Source organism: Talpa europaea (genome assembly GCF_964194135.1).
Source record: "Talpa europaea genome assembly, chromosome: 2".
In the NCBI taxonomy this organism is placed as follows: domain Eukaryota; kingdom Metazoa; phylum Chordata; class Mammalia; order Eulipotyphla; family Talpidae; genus Talpa; species Talpa europaea.
In genome coordinates this window covers 32,175,006-32,199,793 of record NC_140068.1, presented here as the reverse complement: position 1 = coordinate 32,199,793, position 24,788 = coordinate 32,175,006, and the positions used below count along the sequence as shown (strand labels likewise).

General features: G+C 32.2%; 1 protein-coding gene across 1 annotated transcript in view; it reads right to left on the bottom strand.

Moving 5' to 3' along the window:
• TRDN (triadin) overlaps positions 1-24,788 on the bottom strand; it is a gene marked incomplete at both ends in the record, with an annotated part of 274,757 nt that overhangs the window by 67,383 nt on the left and 182,586 nt on the right. Inside the window, 2 exons of the mRNA XM_084258151.1 lie at positions 6,276-6,326; positions 22,581-22,625. Of these exons, the coding sequence (XP_084114277.1) occupies positions 6,276-6,326; positions 22,581-22,625 (96 nt within the window). The remainder of the gene's footprint in view (positions 1-6,275; positions 6,327-22,580; positions 22,626-24,788) is intronic.

Here is a 24,788-nt window from a genome sequence, read left to right as displayed (position 1 = left end):
TGGATGGAGAAAATATGGTATTTTATTCAAAAATGGTATCCATCATACATAGACAAAGAAACAATATAGGATACAAGAAGCCAACCTCTGATCATTTTAATTAAAATAAGTTATTGAATGAGTTATAATCTTTCTGTTTATTTAAGAAAATGAGATTTGGATAAGTAAAAATAATTATATCTGTAATTTAAAAAAAACATGACTTCAGCACCTACAAGTCTCCCAAAACTGATGCAACTAGCATTAACTTCAATTTTTTTTTCTTTCAGACTATGTTCTTTCAAAAAATTATCAATTTGAAAACCCTGAATACCCCATGTTAATATGCTATCATCAGAGATGCATTAAACAAGATTTGAGCGAAGACAAAATTTGAGAGACAATTTTATCTATGGACTCCCAATTTCATCAAAATTCAGTTCTTAAAGTAAGTTTTATAAAATTTCATTTATTTTACCAGCTTCAAATACAAAAGGATTCTGATCTCATCATGAGTCTTAGACATAGGCGGATACTGCTTTGAATAACATTATACTTTCCTATTAGCCATTTAAAAATTAAAGATAAACCATTTTTCTGTCTTCTCTGCAACACTAAATCTTAGTACTCATTTTACTAACAAAAATTACTTTTATTTACTTATTTTTTAAATTTTCTTTTTTTAAAGATTTATTTATTATTTATTCATACAAGCACTGGGTACAGTCAGAAGCGCGGGAGAGTGAGAGAATTCATCAGAGCCAGAGCAGAGAGCAGAACAGGCAGAGTGATGAAGTACACTGCTGAGGGGAGCAGTGGGCGGCAGGAGAGGTCTGTGTGCCATGTGGGACCCTCGCCAGCTCCTGGGGATGAAACCGGCGGGAGGCTGCGGGCAGCTTCGCAACCCAGCACTTAACCGCTGCGCCACCAGGGAGGCCCAACAAAAATGACTTTTAATGCAGTGAGAAAGAAAAAAAAGAAAGAAATCTAACCTTTTTTTACCCCATCCCCAGAATGAGATAGTAGCACTTATTAAAAAAAAAAAATGCTCAAGTAATTGCTTAGAATTCATTGAATCCAGGTGATTTTGGGTAATTTGAAGCATGCATACAAGGGTTCTATTGAAAAGGCTGTGTCCCTTAAAGGAAGACTTTCTCGGTTTATAAGATATGGCCTTAAATATCCATGTATTTGTAGAATATTTTAAAACTGTTTTTTATAGCAAAGAAATGTTAGTGTTGTCATTTATTGTGCTAAATATAAATAGGTTTTTTTTTTCTATATTTTAGCATGTGAAGATGAAATCAAGAGCCATGCATTGAATAAACAGTAAGCTTCATTAACTTTCTTCAAGCTGATGGGAGCAATTTACTGTTTTTTCATTTCCTGGCTAGGCCAAAAGAATTAATGTATTGTGAAGTGAGAAGTGGTGGTAGAGAGAGTCCCCATGGGGTGGGAGACTGTAATGCAATGAAATGTTAGAATTCAAGATACAGCATGTTAGCATAAATGGGTAAGTGTATATGTTCCCATGAGATTAGCTATAAAACTAAAAATCTAAGAGGGCCCAGAAGACTACTTTGATTTTGGTGGAGAAATAAAAATTACAGAATAACATATAGTTTTTTTTTTTAAGATTTATTTATTTATTTATTTATTTATTTATTTATTTATTTATTTATACAAGAATTGGGGTACAGGCCAGATGCATGGGAGGGTAAGAGGATTCACCAGAGACAGAGCAGGGAACAGAACAGGCAGACTGACGAAATACACTGCTGAGGGGAGCAGCGGGTGACACAGGAGAGATCTGCTACGCCATGTAGGACCCTCATCGGCCGGCCAGGATTGAACCCACACTGCAGAGGCTACAGACAGTCTCACAGCGCTGCGCTCAACCCCCTGTGCCACCAGAGAGGCTCCAAATATACTTTTTAGGGAACTTGTAGGTCATTAAACCCATCACTTTAAATTTGGAGAAAACTCTTAGAAAATGCAAATGATTTATAAATGATAACTTCCTGAACCTACAGTTTAATTAACTAAATGCATAGCTTAGTTTAAAGTCACCAAAACCAATGATCTGTAAATGAAAGATGTCATCTGCTCCTGGACCATGTCATCTCCTGCACGGACTTTCTAGCAGATCATTTCCTCTCATTAAGCTTTCTGACTTTAGTGAGTTTGACCTAATTTAGGAAGTCCACATGCTGATCAGTCTCTAATAATGCTAGGAAGTGAGAGGAATATCAAATATTACAAAAATGCAGAGAGTGCTATATGGAAATGCTGTACTTCCATATTAGGAAGGATAGACAGATACATCATCAAGTTAGTTCAGCTTTTAAGTCAATTTACAACTCATCTATCTTGTTTGTCAAGAGCAAAGCATTGGAGAACACTTGTTCAAAAAACAAATATAATAGATTTTTGTGTGTAACTCTGAAAGCATACAGGAAGGCTGATGAATTTCAATTATCAACACTTAGAAAATATTTAATGGTTTTGCTTAAACTGGAACTCTGCCAATAGTGTGGACAAGGAAGTTGTGATGGAAAAAAAATATTCACAAAAGAATAGGAAGATGGTTTTAGGTTTACGATTTCTCCACCCTGACCCTAGAGACAACTGAGTGAGGGTGAGTGTCCATGATGAATTATAGATTATTTGGTCTCAGTTTCAACATTCACAGACAACTTACCCCATACTTTAGCTTTTGTTTGATGAGTGAATATGATCAAGGAAAAACAAGTTAAAGACAAAGAGAAATGTAGAGATCATCATGTGGATGGCCATTTTTTTAGGATATAAAGGAAGATAAACTCTGTTGAGAATCCTCTGGCAATAGATCTAAACATATACAGGACTGCATCAAAAATTTAGTCAATAATTTTGATGCTCTGTCAAACTGTTCCATAACAAAGGAAACTAAATGTACTACTACTATTTTCTCAGTAAAAGAGAAATTAATCTCTTTGTTGTTGCCTTGTTTGGGTTTGGTCTTCAGTCCAGAGGTCCATGAGTGAATCTTGCATCTTCATTTAAGCTGCTAAAAGTAAGTGGCCATAGAATAGGGGTGGAAGCCAGAAGGAATATAGCCAATTACAGGGGTCATTAACAGGATTGTCTGTTTTCTGGGCGATGGACGCCACATAAGCAGATTTCTGCCTTCATGAGTTACATGAATTAATTACATGAATGAATCCACTAGCCTATGAATGTCAATAGCGTAACCAATAGCAAAAGATGCAAGATGTGTCTTGATTCTGCTATTTTCCTTTGGAAGAATCATCTATGGAGTTCTCTATAACTCAGTAAGTAATGACATAACCTAATGATGTTTCTTTAAATCCCTAATTTACTCATGGTAATCATAGACCCAGTTCTTAGGTCCCCAAATATTTTCTGTATAATAATACTAGTGTTAGAATTTTAACATTGCTTCAATATGGGTTATAAGTGTATATGCAAGGAATCTATGAGAGATTGGCAAACACAGGCAACCTGTTAGCTTTATAATAGAAACAACTCAAAAAATATGACTCCAATTTTAAAAGAGACTTTTTGGCAAAAGGAATTACTGTATTCTTTGAATGAGCATAGCTCAGCAGCAGACCTCAAAGAGCCTGTCCAGACACAACACTGTAGGAATTTTGAAAGTACTTGGAATCTTATAGGTAATATCATTATTTTTTCTTTGATTTTTTTTGATAATGATAAATTATATTTATAAAGTAAAGAAATATACCTATGAAATCTTCTATAATATTATCCAATATACAATAATATTATACCTTATATAATAAAACTATTCATTCAAGGATGTTAATGCAATATAAATAAAAATGAGGTGTATTTTAAATTAATAGTCACAATGAAACTTTATATGCTTAGTTTTCTAGTGACTGTGGAAATATATTGCAAATAGTAGAGAATTCTGCATTGAGGAAATAGTGTTCACTTGAACTTACCTGTAATTGCATGTTAATAACAATAACAAAAATAATGGAAATTACAGGTGGCTACTTAGTAATTAGTGTGGATTTAAATCCCCCAGATATCACTTTCCAGGACAGATTTTTACCGCTATCATTTTCAACTAGTTCAGGCTTTAGTACAAATGAAATCTTTAATTAAGTAATTTAAATATTTGCTAATTATCATTACTTGAAAGGTATTTTAGAAGTAAACCCCAACATTCTATTGAGATTCTTTTCTAGCAAACCATAACAAATGATTCACATATTCCTAAGATATAAGTACAGATTAAAATAAATGTATGGCATATTATTTAGAAGGAGAGACAACATAGAATTTGCAAATTGTGTTTTGCAAATCATTTATAAAGATACACATATATATTCATTCATATGGATTTTCCTGATAGTATGTGTCAATGCCACCTTTAGTTTTCACAGAATCAAGAACAATGTTTTGGTTAATTGTGAAATAAATGAAAATGGTGGATGACAAGGAGTCTTTCCCAAAGTACAGGTCATCACTGGAAAAAAAATAGACTGTACTCCTTTGTAGGAATTAAAACATCATCCCAATAATAAAAAGTGGGACTATTTTTCCATACTGAATATACAATATGTATATGTGAAATAGATTTTTTAAAGTTATGCAATGAGTGCTACATTCAAAGCAAAGTTTATTTTAAGAATACAAATACAAGAATACAAGAACCCTACTTTAAGGAGCAAGTAGTATCTGTGTTAAAATGAAAAAAAGTCTAATTTAAGGTTGGACAGACATGACTTTGATTTTTGCTTCTGCCTCTTTACCACAATGCAACACCAAATAATTTACATGATCTATATATTTCAGCTTCCTTATTTATAAAATTGAGGTAGCTGGGCCTCCCTGGTGATGCAAGGGGTTAACACACAACCTATGAAGCTCCCCTCAGCCACTGCAGCACAAGTTTAATTCCTGGCCAGGGAGTTACCTACATGGCGCAGCAGACCTCTCCTGACTTACCCGCTGCTCCCCTCAGCAGTGTACTTCAGTCAGTCTGCCTGTTCTGTTCCCTACTCTGTCTCTGGTGAATCCTCTCCCGCCTCACACCTCTGGCCTGTACCCCAGTTCTTATATGTATAAATAAATAAATATTTAAAAATAATTGAGGTAGCATGCACAATTTACTTAAATAAAATACATATAAATGAAAGTACATATCAAAGTTCCTGACAAATAGCAAGTGCCCCATTTCTATAATTCTCCCAAACAATCCACAATCTTCTGCCTGACTAATGCTCTTCTTTGCCACTTGAATTTAATGTAATTTCTTCAGAGAAGACTCTCTGATACCCAGACTTGATTAGGATCTCCGATTACACTCTCTATAGCAACCAATTTATCTCCTCTAGGATACTTATTATGATTTTAATTATGTAATTAACATTGTAAGTTCCATGAGGGCATAGACTATTCCTTTCTTGTATTCATAGTGTATGAGTACCTGTTCTGAGTTCTGCATATTAAAGCACAGTCAAGAATTATTGAAAATGGTAGTGATTAATCCACACAAAAAAATTAATGTGGCTATGCCAGGTTTGATGTTTAAATAGCATTTCAATACATTGGTTAAGAGAAAACTATATATGTATTGGATTACAAATATTTTGAGTGTATAGACTCAGGAGATTGTTTTAGAAAAAGTTGAAATAACAAGGACTTGATATTTCCTCCGGGTATTGTTCTTAGAGAGTAGTCTGGGATTTGGATGGGCAGAGAGGAAAATCAGTCTATTCAGAAGATCAAAGTAGTACAACTTAAATATCATGCTTTTTCATATCAACAATGAGCTAAAGAAGACTAAGACAGATAGACCATGCTACAGAGCATTTGAAAATAACAGAATTCAGAACTTCAACTCGTCAGGTTTCCTTACTATTCCTAGATTTGCCATCTTTGCTTACCCACTGATTAGCAAGTTCCTGAAAGTATTATGCACTAAAATATATTTTATGGATGGATTAAGAGTACCAGAGATCATGAAGTATTGCAATATCCTTTATTGTCCTTCAATCATTTTTTTTACCTTTTTCATTCTTTAAAGAAAATATTTTTATTTCTTTTTAGTAACTGCATTTGGAGCACTTGTTTAGATCACAGTGAAGAGGAAAAAGTATTTGAGGGAAAGGCAGTAAATGCAAGTACTCAAGTGTATCAATATGAACTATGCAACTTTTTTCCAGACTTCCCTAAAGGAAGTGACTTTAATGTACTATCAACTAATTCAGATATTATCTTGCTAACAAATTCGTATCTTAATAAATTGACTCAATTACCTTTATCCTTCAGTCCTGAAGAAGTCTTCTCAGATTTCTCTTTTCTAATTTCTGCAAAAACAATCAAGAAATGAAATGGTTATAGGGAGTAATAGAGAAATAGCTACAAGCTTCTTTACGTTTTGTTTACTGAGGCTTAAAGAACTATAGAAAAACAAAATTGATATTCAAGATACATATGTCTACTGGAATAAGTTGCCTGTAAGTATTAAATTAATGTGCAGGAGATAGAAAATAACCACCAAAAGGATTATCGTGAGGGTCAGACTATGATAAACACACAAAAAAAATGTATAAGAAAATGCTATGGCTTTGGAGAAAAGATATAACAAGATAGCTAGCAGAGTCTATGTATTATGCAGCACAGGGAACATTCTCTACTGTTGTGGCATTCAACTTTTATGATAACCTATTTATTAAGTTGTCTTGTTATTCTTGCTTTTAACACAGAGGGATTAAATAACTTTCCCAAATTCATGTATTTCTCAAGTAGGATTTGATCTGATGTCTCTGAACTCAGCCACAAAGGTACTAGCTCTGGTAACTGAATGATGGAATCAGAAAAGATTTTACTAGACATTGGTTCCAAAAATGTTTTGCCAGACCTTAGAGCAGACCTTAAAAGGTAGAAATTGGACCAACAGAGAAAAAGTATAAAGAGAGACACTGTTTAGAAGGACAGAATTGAAAATAGGGAGGCCTGGGGTAGTTATTCTGTCAGTTTGGCTAATGATTCACTGGTAACCAACAGAATGCAGTGGAAGTGATTCTGAATCAGGACAGGACATGCTGATTCAATCTGTTTTTGCAAGGACACTACTCCTGGGGAAGTCAAAGCCACGTGAGGACTCCAAATGACACTGCCAGACTGGCAAAATTACACACAGGTAGTCCAGTCGGTAGCTGAGCTCCCAGCCAAGAGCGAGCATCAACTGCCAGCCATCAGGATGCCATCTTGGACATCCAGGACTAGGCTATGTTAGGTAACAGCAAAACCCCCAAGTTATGTCTGATGGCAATCGCATGAGACATCCAGGTGAAAAGTGCCCATTCATCCCTCTGGAATCTCTGTGTCTCTAAATCATAAGCAAAGTAAAAACAGCTGTCATTTTAAGTTTTGGATTATCTGTGCCCTAATTCAATTTCCACCATGAATATCAGTGACTTTCACTTGGAACCTGAGAGTTGTAGTGAAAACTTATTTTTTGTCTTACATATGGCAAGAATAGCCTAACTCAGTACTGTCACTTTGGGTTTTCAGTTTAGTGTGGCAAAATTTGATGAACTCGGAATCAGTGCTAACTTCAGTTGTCTTTTTAAGTAAAATATGGAACATTGAAATCCTGGTGGATGGTTGTCATTCAGCTAAAAGGAGAGGACTAACAAAAAAAAAAAAGGAAAATAAAATAAAATACTCAAATAGAATCAGAACTTCTGACTGTGCAAAGAATCAAATCTTTCTTACCCGGTTAGGAATACAGAAGTGCTCAGAAATATTTCAAAAACTATCTTTCTTCCCTCTTTTGTAGATAAAGGATGCCTGCTGATTTCAAATATTTTTTTCATGAACATAACTAACAACATCAATGTATAATCCTGTTTGGAATTTTCCTTTGATGTGAAAAATAGTTTTAAAGGACCACATGGAGAGCTCTATTCATTAGTTCAATGAACCTGATTATTTCCCAGAGTCTTGACTATGAAAGTAGATCTCACAGTTTCGCAAAAATTAAATTTACTTCTTTATTGCATCCTGTTGATACTGCATTGTCCTAAAAGTGATTTTCTTATAGTTAACTGCATGAGTTTACAAATTTTAATATGACAATGTATCTGTTCTTGTTTTATGTTCATGTGCACATAAATTTTGATATTCAGAGATATTTTTACAAAGGTATTTTATAGCATTTTTCCAAATGTTACCAAACTCCAAAATACAAATTTTACAAATTAATGCAGAGAAAAGTATTCTCAAGGGGACTGCCTGGTGGCACAAGGGGTTAAGACACAACCTATGAAGCTGTCCCCAGCCTCTACAGCATGAGTTCAATCACCCAGCTGGCCAGGGAGCAACCCACATGGCGCAGCAGACTTCTCCTGACTCGTCCACTGCTCCCCTCAGCAGTGTACTTTGGTCAATCTGCCTGTTCTGTTCCCTACTCTGTCTCTGGTGAATCCTCTCACTGTCCACACCTCTGGCCTTTACCCCAGTTCTTGTATGCATAAATAAATAAATCTTTAAAAAAGGAAAAAAGTATTCTCAAATTATTTAAATGGTTTGAAATGCCATGCTTGTAAATTCTCTATAGGAAAAATAATACACTAATGTTTTATGTAATATTAATTATGAATGTTTTGTAAAGATATGTCAAATTTTACACTGGACACTGTCCTGTAGCTTTTTAATTAAGTGTGATTTGGTCAGGAAACCATCTGTAACTTTCTCTTAGTCCTAATGATACATTTCATCATTCCCTGATCTATCTACTAAAGAACTTGTCATACGTTCTTAAAATTTTAACAAATTGTTCTCTAAATATGTTTTAAATGTTTAAAAGTTTAAAACATTTCTAAGTAAATTATATTTATATGTTGGCATCATTTTTCTTTTTAACCTTGGAAACTTCATTGTGTTTGTTTAATTTCTCTGAAGTCATCAAATCCCCACTGCTGTGACTAACCTCTAGGGAACTTTGTAATTACCATGCTTTTACTCTCTAGCTTGGCTACAAGAAGTGGATTCTTCCCATATACTTTTATATTCTGATCCTCATATACACTAAAACTCACACTACTAATTAGATTCTGGAGTGTACCTCAATGGGGTTCGTTTCAATTTTTTTCTATTCAATTCATCCAAAAAATCAGCAATAAGCAAGAATTTCAAAAATAAAATGAGCACCCACTTATATAGTTGGAGGCTGAGATGAACTGGGGCATTCTAGGCACACTCAGCTACTGAGCTCTAAATCAACTACAAAAAATATGCTTCAAATAAAACTTTATTAGCCATAAAATGATATACCTAAGGTCTCTATTACGCCTCACTTTTTGAGTGAGGCAGATGTTACCTTGATTTTTAGATATGAACATGGATGCTAAGAGAGATAAATAAGTAACTGAGGGAGTAGCTACTTAATAGTACCAGGAAATTTGTACCCTGACCATCATACTATAAAAGTAGATCTAAGCTTCTATAGTATAAGCTGGCAGCACAGTGGACTGTATAGTAGATAGCACTCCAGATGCCTCCCAAATGTGATGTGTGAATACATTTACATTACCACATCAAATTAATGTTTTCCATAGCTGTCACTATGTCATAGCTCTCCAAATACTTCAGAAGCAGAAAATTTATCATCTGGCACACACTTAGAATTTAAAAACTTTATTGAATAAATTAATAAATTTGGCAAATTTTGTGTTGACCACACTTTATCAGCAAATTTACTTTAATTATTACACAAAAGCCTAGTCATCACTATAATCACCTTACATAGTTAACTATTTTCACCTTTGTACCAACTTGGCTAACATGTTAAAGCAAACTGAAACTGGTAACACTTGAGAGTTTTCATGGACATATAAATAAAATTATCTATATTTCAACCTAATATTTATACAGCATTGTACTTTTTCAAATATAAGACATTGTGTGGTTAATGCCCAATGTTGGATACTTTCATACATCTATATTTATATACTTACTTAATTTCTGTAATAACTTCTAATCATCTATTCATTTTTAACATAATACATTCTTTTACCTTTTATTATAGTAACATTCACTATACATATTATAGAATGCCTTTTGAACTTAGTTTTTTCTTAATTAAAAATCTACATAAACAATTTTGTGGGTTCCTGGGAATTAGTCTCATTATAGTCTAAGTGTTCAAATAAACACCTGAACTATAGTTTATTTTATGAGATGATATGAAGAAAAATTTAAGGGATATAATTAAAAATAAGAAAAATTTTAACTATTAAAAAAAATTTTAATACCTCTTTCTATTATTCAAAATACGGTACTTTGAAATTCACTTAGTGGACTAATTATTTGAGATATACATATTTTTCTTTAATTAATTGAATTTGATAATATTTTAGAGTATATTAAGGCTTACAGCAAAATGAATATAAAATAAAAGGGTTTCCCATATATCCCCTTTCCTAACACACAGCTTCCCTCATCATCAACATCTCTCATTACTGTAATATATTTGCTATAATTGGTGAATCGATACTGATGAATAATTATCGACTAAAGTCCAGAGTTCACATTAATTCACATCTTTATTTTGTTTAGTCTATGAATTTGACAAATATTATGACATCTACCACTGTAGTAAAGTTCCTTGTACTCTACATATTCATCCCTCCGTATCACCAAGTCCCTTGAAACCACTTAAATTTTTTACTATTTCCATAGTTTTTCCATTCCTTTCTCAAAATGTCAAGGATGAGTTATATAGTACATTAGTTTTTCAGATTGGTTTCTTCACTTAGAAATAGAATTTAAATTTCTCCTATGTCTTTTTATGGTTTGACAGCTCATACATTTTTAGCCCCAAATAAAAATTCCACTGTACAGATGTATCAGATTTGTTCACTCACTAAATAATGTATTTGTTGATCCCAGTTTTTACCAACTATGCATAAAGATGATGTAAATATTTGCATGCAGATCTTTGTGTGGACAATAATTTTCAACTCATTTGGGTAAATATCAAGAAGCATGATTGCTGGCTCATATAGTAAAAGTACATTAAATTTGGTAAGAAACCACCAAACCATTCTCCAACGTAGCTGCACCATTTTGAATCTCTCCAGGAGTTTCCTGTTGGTTCACATGGTCCCCAATATTTTATGTTGTCAGTGGTTTAGCACTTAGTCATCCTAGTAGGTTTGTAGTAATATTTTATTGTTTTAATTTGCTATTTCCCAATGATATATTATGTTGTACACATTTTTGCATGCTTATTTGCCTTTTGTGTATCTTCCTTGATAAAGTATCTGTTCAAATCTCTTGCCAGTCATAAAAGTGTTGTTCATTTTCCATTTTTGTTTTAAAAGTCCTTCATGAGTTTTGCGTAACAGTCCTTTATCATATATATATTTTGCAAATATTTTATCCCATTCAGTGACTTGTCAAATTTTCTTGGTGTGATCTTGTGCAGAGCAGAACTTTACAATAAAAAATACCAAATTTATCAACATTTCTTCATAGATTTGTGCCTTACTTGTATTAAAAATTTCATCACCAAGCCAGAAGCCACCTAGGTTATTTTTTTTATGCTATCTTCCAGAAGTTTTATATCTTCATGTTTTACATTTAGGCATATGATCTATTTTGAGTTAAATTTTTGAGAAGGATGCAGGCCTGTATAAGAATTATTTACTTTTTTACTGTGGATTGTCAGCTGTTCAGTATGGCATGTAGAGAAGACTTTTTTTTTTTCCATTGAACAGTTCTAGCTCCTTTGTGAAAGATCAGTTGACTATATTTTGTGGGCTTATTTCTGGAATCTGTATTCTGTTTTAATGAATCATTTTCTTTCTTTCACAATATTAGACTGTGTTAATTATTGTTAACTTTATAGCAGGTTTTTTAAGTCCAGTGGTTCTATTCCTCCAATACTATTATTCTATCTCAATGCTGTCTTGGCTATTCTGGGTCTTTTATTTTTCCATATAAACTTTAAAATCAGTTTGTCAGTATCTATGATGTCACTCTGTCAGTATCCATTGGGATTTTTAGTATTATTATATTAATTATTAGATTAATTTGGGATAATTGACATCTGATAATTGACATAAGATAATTGACATCTGAATAATTTTGAGTCGGATTATCCATGAATATGAAATATTTCTCATTTATTTCTTTTATTTCTCCATTTAGTTTTATAGTTTTCCTAATATATATCATACATATTTTGTTAGATTTATATCTAAGTATTTCTTTTTTGTGTCAATATAAAGGTATTACATTTTAAATTTTGTTCATTCTAATATTTCTTTGCTTGTATAGAAAAGGACAATTGACTTTTGTATATTAACTTTGTATGCTGCAACGTAACTACAATCACCGATTAGTTCATGGAATTTTTTCTCGATTCTTCGAGATTTTCTATATGAACAACTATATCAGATGAAAACAAAATCAGTGTTATTTCTTCCTTCTCAGTTGGTATACCATTTATTTCCTTATCTTATCCATTAACAGCACTTCCAGTATAAGAATATAATAAGTGTGATGAGAGGGGACACCCTTGTTTGTTCTTTACTTTGGGAAAGTTTGTATTTTCTCATCATTAAGTATGTTATTAGCTATTGATTTATTTTTTGTAAATGTTCTTTATCAAGTTGTAGGAGTTTCTCAGTATTCTTATGTTGCTGAGAGTTTTCATTGTGCATGGATGTTCAATTCTGTCAAATGACTTTATGTATCTATTTATATTATGTATTTCTTCTTTACCTTGCTAGAGTACATTAATTTATTCTCAAATGTTGAACCAATGTTGCATATCTGAAATAAATTCCACTTGGTCATGGTGTGTAATTCTTTTTGTGCATTGTTTCATTTGATTTGCTAATATTTTAGATTTCCATGGAATATTTTTGAAATATCCACTCTAGCAGTACTTTAACCCTTGTCATGTATATATGAATATAAAACCAAGTTGAGTTCTGAGACTCTCAAAAGGTATAGTTGAAATAAAAAAAAAGTTAATGCCATTTCAACAAACTAGAGACTGTCCCTTCTACAGTGCTTGCCAGTGTGACAAAGTGATCCTCATAAAGAAAAAGGACCCTAGATCTGTTTAAATCCCTTCACTTGGGAAACAATATTTTAAAAGACTGTAATGTTTTATATCATAAAAAATATATATTTGATCTATTAAATGAATATTTTCTATTGTCTCCTTTATGCTGGGAATTGTAAAAATAAAACTTGTCACATGGAATCTATTCTATAATACATTGACACATTCAGAATAAGTACAAAGATAAAGACATAACACAAGGCTCTGGACCCCTAGCAGAAGGATTGACAAACTTTACCTGATGGCATGAGAAGATAACTCACAAAAGCATTGACATTTGAGGTAAATTTCTAGAGGGAATATAGCTTGCCATCAAAACAGAAATGGAAAGTCATCTCCAAAATAAAGAGCAACATAAGCTTGGGCCTCCCCGGTGGCGCAGCGGTTGAGCGCTGGGTTGCGAAGCTGCCCGCGGCCTCTGCGGCGCCGGTTCGATCCCCGGCTGCTCCCCTGCCACCGGAGGAGGGTCCCACATGGCGCGCAGACCTCTCCTGCCGCCCGCTGCTCCCCTCAGCAGTGTACTTCGGTCCTTCTGCCTGCTCTGCTCCCCGCTCTGGCTCTGGTGAATTCTCTCACCCTCCCGCGCTTCTGACTATACCCAGTGCATGTATAAACAGGACAAACAAACAGACCAGCAAACAAATAAATAAAGCATGCCTCTATTAAAAAAAAAAAAAAAAAAAAAAAAAAAAAGAGCAACATAAGCAAATCGCATGTGAAAGTTTATGTGACTGAATCTTTGGCTACATAATGTGGGGATCCAACTATAAACTAGAGCTCCAAGCCAGGAAAGTTACATTGAGGCTTAGTGGTGAAGCAAATTTTAGTATACACCAAGGAATTTAAATTTATAATCTTCCAGGGAATATTCTTTCCAGATTCTAAATCCAATTTCTTTCTTCTATTGTTTGAATGTAGTTAACAAAGTTTTCTTTTAAAAAATATGATACATACCAAATTGACAATACATTGTCAATTTTTTCCCTACACTGTAGGATTTTTCCCCTCAGGTGTGATTTTGTTTGGGAATATTACAGAACCAAAGCTACCAGTCACCCACAGTTTTGCTGTCCATTATCCTGTTCCTAGTGACAACATATCCTCCATTTTTTTATAGTTTTTTATGTCTAAGTCATAAGCATAATTTCTATGCCCTGTGTCCCATTATTAGTGATTCTTAAGTTAAAACTCATATTTAGAGAATTTTTATGTCATTTAGATGGGATAATTAATGGAATGCTTTGCTCCAGTGTTGTACTTTTTGTCATGTAAGTTTAAGTGTATGTTTTGAAATTTATATGGGGTAAATATTTCAAATATTCTAAATATATTTTATTAGATTTATATAATAATTTCAAGGACTTTTATTTGATATTCTGAATCTGACTTCTATGTTTAGGCTTTCATTCTTGCAGTCAGAAAAATAAATTTATTCTCTAGTAGTTGAGGCAAAGAAGAAATATTTCAGACATAGGAAGCATTTCTTACAAATGCTTACAAATGGATAGTTTTAGGATTAGAAATCCTCTAGAGATTGTTTAGTAAAAAAAATCTTGTTTTAAAAAAGAGGCTTTGTAAAGCAAGTTTCTAGCCAACTGTCAAAGAATAAATTGCTGGGCTAAACCAACCTCTAAATTTTATTTTGAGATAACTCTGTATTCTATTATTCAAAGAAATTAATATTTCTAATCATCACTGACTTTCATCAGTTACTTCTTTTTCAAAACTAATCACATATGTGCAAATTTCAACTTAAAAAATGATTATCATGGATTTTATTGACAAGCCTTTAAAGAAGATTATAGATGTTTTCATATGAAAGTGTAAAGTCGTACTCCCAGTATTACAGTTACATAAATAATTAGCAAATCAATAAAATTTCAGAGAAAAAAATACAGATTATTTGTATGAGTTAACAGATCTCTTACCTTTTGTTAAGGGAAATAAAACCCAAACTTTGCAAATCATAAGGATCAAGAACAGTTATTTCTTTTGTCATTTCTAATTCCAAAGAAAGATATGAATTGAATTTTCACTTTTTTAGTGAATTGTTTCTCAGTTAACTTATCACTATTCTATGCAATTTTTCATGTAGACTTTTGATAAAATCTTCATGTTCATTCAGGAAGTTATTTGACCTAAAATGTTTAATTTCATTTACCATGAGAACAAAGTTGTAATGCATTTTTATATAGGACTGATAAATTCAGGTGACTTCTGCACCTTTTTCTCTAGATAATTGAGCTTAAGTTCCATTAATTTGCTCTAGGATGTGGCATACAATTTGACTTTAAGCAATTTTGTTCAAGATAGTATATATCAATTTTCTGTTTCCTAAACAGGCCTTTAGAAGACAATTGATTTATAAATGAGAGGAACAAATTAATAAAAAGAAACAAAATTCTCAGAAAATAGTCATTGTTAAGTTAGTTTTATAATAGAAATTTATAATATGCTTTCTAGTAAAGATTCCTATGGGAATAAAGAGAATAAAACTAAACATGTCCTCAGGATAACAGGAGTAAATATTAATAGAAAAAAAAAGATATATAAAGCCCAACGTTCTTAAGCTTGTAAGTAGGTATTTTATTAGTGTGTTATATGATAAATACTAAAACACATTTCCAGAGTCTTTTGTAAAATGTAGCCTAGTGTCAAAGGAACAAATTTGATTTTTCTCTCAGAGAACAAAATTTTAATCTTCATATATCTATACTTAATAATGAAGAATTTGTTTTTAATACCAAATCCTGAGATAGGGATCAAAATTCTATATAAAGAAATAGGATTTCCAAGAAAAATTTCACTGAAATAATGAAAATGACCTATTACAAACTTAAGGGCATCTTAAAGAATCATCAACCTAATATTAAGATTTAGATGATAATTAAGAATACATCTATTTTACATTATGTTAAATACTATGTCATATAAAATATTGCCCAAAGAATTCTAAAATGTATCATCATTATAATCAGACAGTATATGACAAACTTCTCAATATTTACAATGAAAGTTGAATGTGCTTTACAGAATGACTTATAATTGCATTGCATTAGTTTGACATGAGTATAGAAAGTTAAGTCAACACAAAGCTCAGAGATCATAAAACCGAGGAGGCAAGAGCAAACAGTTTATGTCAAATCTTTGCTACTTTTAAGAAGCTAAACAAATTGATATTATTTGTATTAAGAAACTACTTTGAAGAATCAAAAGGAGTAGAAGTGACACATTGCTTCTAGGTATGTTGTTGGTTAAATATCAGGTAAATTAATATTATTTATCTACCCCAATTCTAATGGACCTGAGAGTTAATAAGTTTACTTGGTGGTAAGAGTGGCCTGGAAAGCTGTGTGGATCTATGACACAACCCAGCTCTTCCACTCCTAGGAATCTACCCAAGAACACAAAAACACTAATTTGAAAGGAAACATACAGTCCTATGTTTATTGTTGCACTATTTATAATAGCCAAGATATGGAAATAACCTAAATGTCTCCAGATGAATGAATTAAGACAATCTGATATATATATACAATAGAATACTATTCAGCAATCAAAAAGGATAAACTCATGGAATTTGGATGGAACTGGAAAGGATTATGCTAAGCAAAATAAGTCAGAAGGAAAAAGATATCAGATGATTTCAGTTATATGTAGACTACAAAGTAAATAGAGGCAGAATAAAAACAGTTGCAAGCTGAGGATAGAGATGAGGCATCCAGGAAGAGAGGGCAAGGGTGATGGGTCAAAGCAGGGGCAGGAAGTGCACAAAAAACGGTGGAGAGGGATCAAGGGTGCTAAGGTGGTGGGAGAAGTATAGAGACTACACCTAAGGGGAGAAATTAAATAGTGTCCCAAAATTCAAAACAAAGTAAGAAAATAAGTAATTCATCTAAAAATAATCTTTTTAAAAATCTAGCTTTATGTACATTCAAATTATACCAAATATTTGTTTTAGTATAATATATAACAATATATAAGTATTTTGATATGATGCATACTAAAATATTTGTTTTGATATAGTAAATACCAGTAATAAAAATATTTTGAAATGATCTAAATATTTGGGAAAAAAAGGGAGTGAAGATCCCAGTTTGTAGTGCAGGGGAGGTTTCAGAGGTGACCTTATAATTTTAGTGTGTTTCTTCATAAAATGGCTAGAGTTTCTAGAGAAGGGAAGGAAAAAGACAGGCATAGTGGCCACACTAGGAACAGGAGTAATTCATTTTTATGATAATTGAAAAGCTGAATATTTGCATGGATACAGGCATTTGGGTATCACTATTATCTCTCTTTGTGACCTGAGTGATCACCTTATACCTTATTAGAGAAAAAGTACTGTTAATAGCAAGGAATCTTTAGCTTTTGACAATAAGGTGCAGCATGAATGGATAGCATTGCCTCCAAATCTCATCATCATTGGCACATGTTGCCCAATTACTGGGCTCCCGAATGGCATGTTTACAAATAAATTTTAGTGACATCAACCAAATATTGAAAGGAAGAAGGTGATACCTTGCGGGAGCTCAACATAGCAAAACAAACTTCTTGTGAATAAGTTTTCTGCTGTGATAGGTAGAATTTAGTCTAGTCCATATGAAAGAATGAGGGAAGTTGGGAGGAACATGGTAAGAAAGGAGGGACTAGAAAGAAATTTCCAACACAGGAGATAAAACAGTGGTGAGATCATTTCAAAGTATTAAGTAAAATAAGAAGTGAAATGCGTTATATGAATAAGTGAGACAGTGAACAACTACTAAAGTTCTTTCGAAAATATAAAAACAAGCAGAACACATTCATTGTTGCATATATTGTATGGACTCTGTATGCAGACCATCTTCTCTCCAAAAGCCACTCCGTTCTCCTTCTGTGCATTCCCCAGCGCCAAGCCTGTTGTGGGCGCTCAATAAATATTAAACAACCAAAGCACAAGCTATTGTCAAAAAGTTTGGAATTCACAAGAATCAATAGTGTTGTTAATACCATTTAACATTTATTGAGGGTCAACAGCATGACTTAGTCCAGATGTGCAAACAGGCAATATTATAATCACAAATTAAGCAAAAGGTTAAATACAATTTTCATTAACTAAATCTTTTGTTTCATTTAAGCGTAAAATTGTTTTATAAATTTGACACACCACAAAATATAAACATTCATTATTTAAGTAAATAAGCTTCTCTCAGGGAAATCATTACTCTTAGATATTATTAACATTCACTTGAAAGTATGAGATAAATCAATAATAAATATACACCACAGATTCTAAATAGGCTAGTGAATGTTCAAAGACTAGAAAAATATAAAAGGTGGATGAGGACAGTGACAAACATACAAATCATATAATAGTATTTGGGTTTCACCTGTTACTGTGACAATTTAAAATGCTAATGCAATTATGTAGAATACCATTGTTTATAGTATAATATCAGAGGAAAAGAAAGAAACTCTTCAGATGGACACATAGTTAATTTAAGTTAATTTAAGGCAAATTGATTTTTTATTACAGGAAATGGACTGCATTTGATACAGTTAAGACACACATGCTCCAAATTTTCCCTTAGTAAAATGATTACCAATTCGCTCAAATTTATTTTAGGTAGTTAAGAGGCACACAAATTCTATGTAATCTTTTTTCATGAATATTTCTGTCATGTTTCTACATAACAATTTTGAAGTGATTTTTAATTGCTAAGATGGAAAACTATACTTAATATTTCTGTAATGAAAATTTTAGTACTTGAATTTTAGAATCTTTGAGATGGAAATCTTAACACTAGCCTTCCCCTAAAGACGAATAGACTATATTCTGATGTAAGGAACATATTGCTTAAAAACTTCGTTGAACAGAAATTGTTTACATTTCAAAGGAGTTAAATATGATCAAGTTCAGCTCTATACTGTAAAAATAGGAAAAGCAATGGCGAAGCCTACCAAAAGTGCAGATAGACATATATTAGCTTAGTTAGGCAATTTCTCTTCCATCTGAATTTATTTCACAAAATATGGTTGTAATTACTAAAATTTGAAATTTCAGTATCTTTATCCAGATGATGATTGCACATGCAGTTTTGTTTATGAAAGAGTACCATCTACAAAGAACATAGAAATAAAGATGCAATAAATGAAGAATGTATATTTAATTATTAATTTCCTGTATACGAAGGTAGTTGAAGCATTTAATCAATTCTGGCTTCTAAAATATTTGACAGCCCTCTCTATTGGAAATCACATTTTGATTGACTATTCTTTTTGAGCAGTGTTTAGAGACATGTTCATGAAATTTGAACTGCTTATTATTCTTTTCTTCAAGAATTCTTCTATTTCTATTCACTACACAATCACTTATTAAACATTTATTGTATCACACTTAAGCTGGTCTCTTTCTTAAAAAGTAGTTTAATTAATTTTTAAAGTTGTACTATTTTTTTTATTGAGATAGTTGGTTTAAAACAGTGTTAAAGAAGACTACACACAGAAAAGAAAAGGAAAAATGATTTGCAATGATTTATTACTATTTTCTTTACCTTTTTGCTGTTGAACTTAGTCCCTTTGAAGGGAGGAAATTAAAAACAGGGAGATGCTGGGACAGCCTACAGCTCAGATCTTTAAAGTTAATTGCCTTGCTGTGTCTTTCCCTGCCCTAATAAGTATCAAGTCATGGATGCTTCCTTAGAGTGACCATTTAAGGCTAAAACAAGTGAATATTGCCAAAGGCTTAGAGAAAGAGAGATAGTGAGAGAAGGAAATGAAGGCAGGTATATTTTGAAAAGGAATGTAGGATGAAAATTACAACAAATATGTGAAATTCAATAATAACAAATTAATAAATTAAATCAGATGAAATACAGTCACTCTTTGTAGATATACAAATGTGTAGGGATAAACGCTCACTTATGGCACTTGTATTACCATGTTTAGTTTAATGTTCTTTCATTCTCACAATAACATTTATTGTGGAAAACATTTATTAAGGAAATAGTTGTACCTCCTAATGCCTCTAGGTAATTGCCTTCTAAACAAAGGGAATAGTTAATGGTGCATATGCCTGTACAGTGGAGGAATTTATAAAGTATTTCTTAAAATCCAAAGACCTAGTCTAGTCAATTTAAGATCTTCATGAAATAAATAAATGGAAGATATGATTCATCCTGAATCAGAGACAAAGTATTATATTTTGGGACTTTTGTAGAAGTTAGATTAACAAAATTTCTATTTCTCACATAATATGTGGCTAAGTTTATTAAATTGTGTTAACATAAAATTAATTTCACCCTTCATGATGTGAATTTCCCATATAGTAAGTTTAGTATAATCAATGTTTCACAGATACAGTGATAATGTAGACAAAGTCCAGAAGTTCAATATACACAATTTTACCTAGATCACAAATTGAATCTGAAAACTAAAACTATTCTGAGCTAATGAAAGTCATAAAGCTTTTTCCCTAATGAAAGTCTCCAAGTTCAAACAAATAAATGAAAATAAACATTTAAAATCTATTTAATTATATTTCCCTATGAATTAGTGCCATGTTATTTATACTTTTGGAGGTACTAAAATTTGTATAAGGGTAAGTGCACAAGTCTGAAAGCATCATTAAAGAATGTATAAATTTTAGACTACCGTGACGAAATCCGTCAGGTGTCCTGGCTTAATTTATTTTCCATAACCTCTCTGCTTTATTAAAATCACAAAAATACTATTATTAATATTAGATATGCCACCACAAAATAATACAAGTTATCCAATACCCTATTTCTCACAATTTTTATAACTGAAAAATGAGGCAATTGCTTTACATATTTAAAATAAAATACTGCTAAGTCAATATAAGAATTGAAAGAACCTCTTCTTATGTAAACCAAGAAAATAAAATTTCCTAAGATAAAAGGAATTTTTAATAAAAATATTAATTATAAAGTATTTTAAGGCATATGTTCATATCTCTATGAACTATATCCAGTCTCCTGTTCAGCTGGAGAAACATTATAGCATTAAAAAAAAAAAAAAACCTGACATCAACATGCAGATAAGAAGAAATAATTAATTTATATTTCAAAGAGTTATATATTAGATAACTATTGTTAGGTAACTGTTATTAGTATGGGAATTTTGCATTATTGTAATCTCAATATTTTGTGGCTCTAAAGGCAATCTATGGTGCCACAGATGGGTTATCAACACTTTTACATTAGTGGGAAAAGTAACTGTGAAATCAAAGTGGTTTATTACTTTATCTCACCTGAATTAAAACTGATTTTAAAAGAAAAAATACCTCCATAAAGACTGTAGGAATTTATAACCTTTCATATCCTTTCACATATACTTTCTTGCTTAAATATCCATACTTTTTCAGATAAATATGTTAGATCTAATTAACTACATTTAAAGAAATTTAGACTCAGAGTCTTGCCTAGGTGAACAAGTCGAAACAGAACCAATATTCCTATTCCTCTACTTATTTTTCAGAAATGAAAACATCTACCTTAAAAAGAAGTCGAAAAAAATATTCTATTAGCTTTTACATCTTTAGGTAGTCTCCAGAAACCAAAATGAATTTGAAAACATTTAAGTGTGATTTTAATTTGAAAAATAAAAAAAAACAAACACAAAAAACTACTAAACCCTTAACCTCCAAGCATAACTGAATTTTTAACATTGGTATATTTATCTAAAATGTAACAATAAAATTTTTTCTAGATATATTTATATAAAATATTCTTAATTTCTTAATTTAGGAATTTAATTGCATCTTAAATTAAGAGGGGAAATTATTTTGACTTCACTATTGCAAAATTATTCCTTATTCTGACTTTATTATAATAAATACCAAACATTATATTTTATAAAAAACCAATTAAAATCCTCTGAGCTTTAACAGAAACTCCTAACAAAACATTAAATGTTTTAACTATCGTGTGCTGTCACATTTTTCTCAAATATATCATAGATGATATATTTATTATATAGCTACACAATAAAAATGTAATCATAATGCTTACAGTATTATGATTTATAACATTGAAATTTCAGACCTCTTGGGAAAATCAGTAGCTGAAGTTACAAAGTTGCAAAGAACTTTTTTTAAGTTTTAGATATCATTTTGCAAGCAACAGAAATTCTTTTACGGTAAGTCAGATGGTATTGAAACCACAAATCAAACAGAAAATTTCCACTAGTTGCCCTGATCATTTTTTTTCATTCCATAATATCCACCATTCATCCAGACATAATTAAATGGTCTGTAACACTTTCCTGTTCTGAACTTATACTCAAAGTTTAGTTACACAAAAGAACAGAAACGCAGATTGCCACCTCACATTCTCCCTGGCATAGAAAAACATGCAAGGACAGTGATAGTAATAGATTTAAAGGCTTTTGTCTTCCGCCTGTCTGAATCCAGTGCTTTCCTCCTCATGTTGTTGTCTTTTTAAAGAAGATAATGTCAAACTCCTTCATTTTTTTTTACCTTGCTCCACTGTCTTGGTTTTCTCTTCTTTCTTCCCAGGTACAGCTGCAAAGCAGAGATAAGGTTTAAATAAAAGTTCCAGATGGAAATGCTACTTCTGCTTCAAAAAGCATTTGTAACTCATTCAGTGCCAAATATTTCTTCCAAAGAAGCTATTCTAAAGCTTTTTCAACATTTCTCATTTCTCTATAATCCAATTGAAACCTATTATAAATCTAATCTCCACAAATGAAATGCTTTTTTCTGACTGGTTTTTGCACACAATTTTCTGCTTTATTCTTTTGCCCTCACCTTTGGTAAACAAGCTGTACAAATAATTCCACTTGGTAGGACTATGAATAATTGACTTACATTCCAGGATAATGCTGAGTTATTTAGTGTCTTGAAAAATGTCAACCAGATGCTCCTTTACATTCAAGCTTCACATAGCTTAATCAACTGAAAGGACAGTGTAGTCATACTTGAGATTCATTTAAATATTGAATAAAGCCATCCCAGATCACAAGTAAACAAAAGAGAAGTAAGATTATCATGTAGGTACAGTTGTCGCTGAATTATGCTTTAAAATTTATTGCTTTCATGGAGTATTCACTGTTCACCTATTTACACATCACAACAGTAGAGATAATTTATACAAAATCAGTGTACTTCTCTGAAAAAATTGATTCAAGTAAGGATCGTCAAAGGACATTAGATGATGAGTAGATGTGGAACTAAATATTATCACATCCAAGTGTTACCCCACATAGATGCAATGGAAAAAAATACAAAGTTGAAATGAAGGAATGTGGTTGTTAACAACTTAATCCATTGATGAAACTTAGAAAGGTTAGTGATTATAGGATAGCCACACATTTCTGTGTTTCCAAATGTTGTGTAATGTGATGTGTACAGTATTGGCTCTGGAATATTATTGCCAATGCATCTCACTGGAATGAAATTAAATGAAAGACTTAGTTTTCAGTTTAATAAAATTTGGAATATAGAGAACATTTAAAATAATATGCTAAAGAAACAACCAGAGCAATAAAAATGTATACAATATGACTGGTCTTGAACTTCCTAAAAAAGTCAAGGTCACCAACCAAAGAGACAGAGAGAGGGAAAGAAGGAAGATGGGACAGAGAGAAAAATTTTTTTAATAGAACTTTACTAAATTCTTTTATTAGTTATAATAGTCCACCTATAGATTATTTTGCATTTTTTTATAGAGGCATTTATTTATTTATTTATTTGTTTGTTTGTTTGTTTATTTTGTTTATACATGCACTGGGTATAGTCAGAAGTGCGGGAGGGTGAGAGAATTCACCAGAGTGAGAGCGGGGAGCAGAGCAGGCAGAAGGACCGAAGTACACTGCTGAGGGGAGCAGCGGGCGGCAGGAGAGGTCTGCGCGCCATATGGGACCCTCCTCCGGTGGCCGGGGAGCAGCCAGGGATCGAACCGGTGCCGCAGAGGCCGCGGGCAGCTTCGCAACCCAGCGCTCAACCGCTGCGCCACCGGGGAGGCCCGATTATTTTGTATTTTTCAAATAAATATTATCTGTGAATACTGTTTGATTTCCTACTGTTCTTCTCTTGTATTATGATTTCCTTCTCTCATCTTATTGCAGTGGTTAAAATATTCAGCACAACGTGTAATACAAGCGGTGATAGCAACCATCATTGTCCTGTTCCAACTCACAGGAGAGCATCTTTCACTTTTCTGCATGGAGATGATATCTACTAATATTTTTTGTATATGTCTTATCAGATGAAGGAACTTTCTACTTTATTTCAAATGCATCTTCTATGATGAAGGTAATTTATTTTCATTCTATTTTCCAGTTAATCACAGTGATTTTTTTTGAAATTATATTCCTTAAAAGAATGTTCCATTTTATTCTTCACATACATTAGCAGACTTGATCAAGTAATATTTTGTTTAGTTCTATGCCTCTTTGTTCATAATAATAGCTGGCATGTTTCCTTTCTTTTCCAGTACTTGTCAAACAATTTTGCTATCAAGATTATAGTAGTTCTATAAAATTAATGAATGTTTTCTCTTTTTCTCTTCCTGGAAGGTGGGAATAAGATTGATATTAATTTTCCTTAAGTATTTAAAAAAATCACCAGTGAAGCCACCTGGCTTAATTTTTCTTTAGGAATTATAAACAGGGATTCAAAATATCAATTTTGTTAAAATTTCCAAAATTTATTAGAAAATATTTT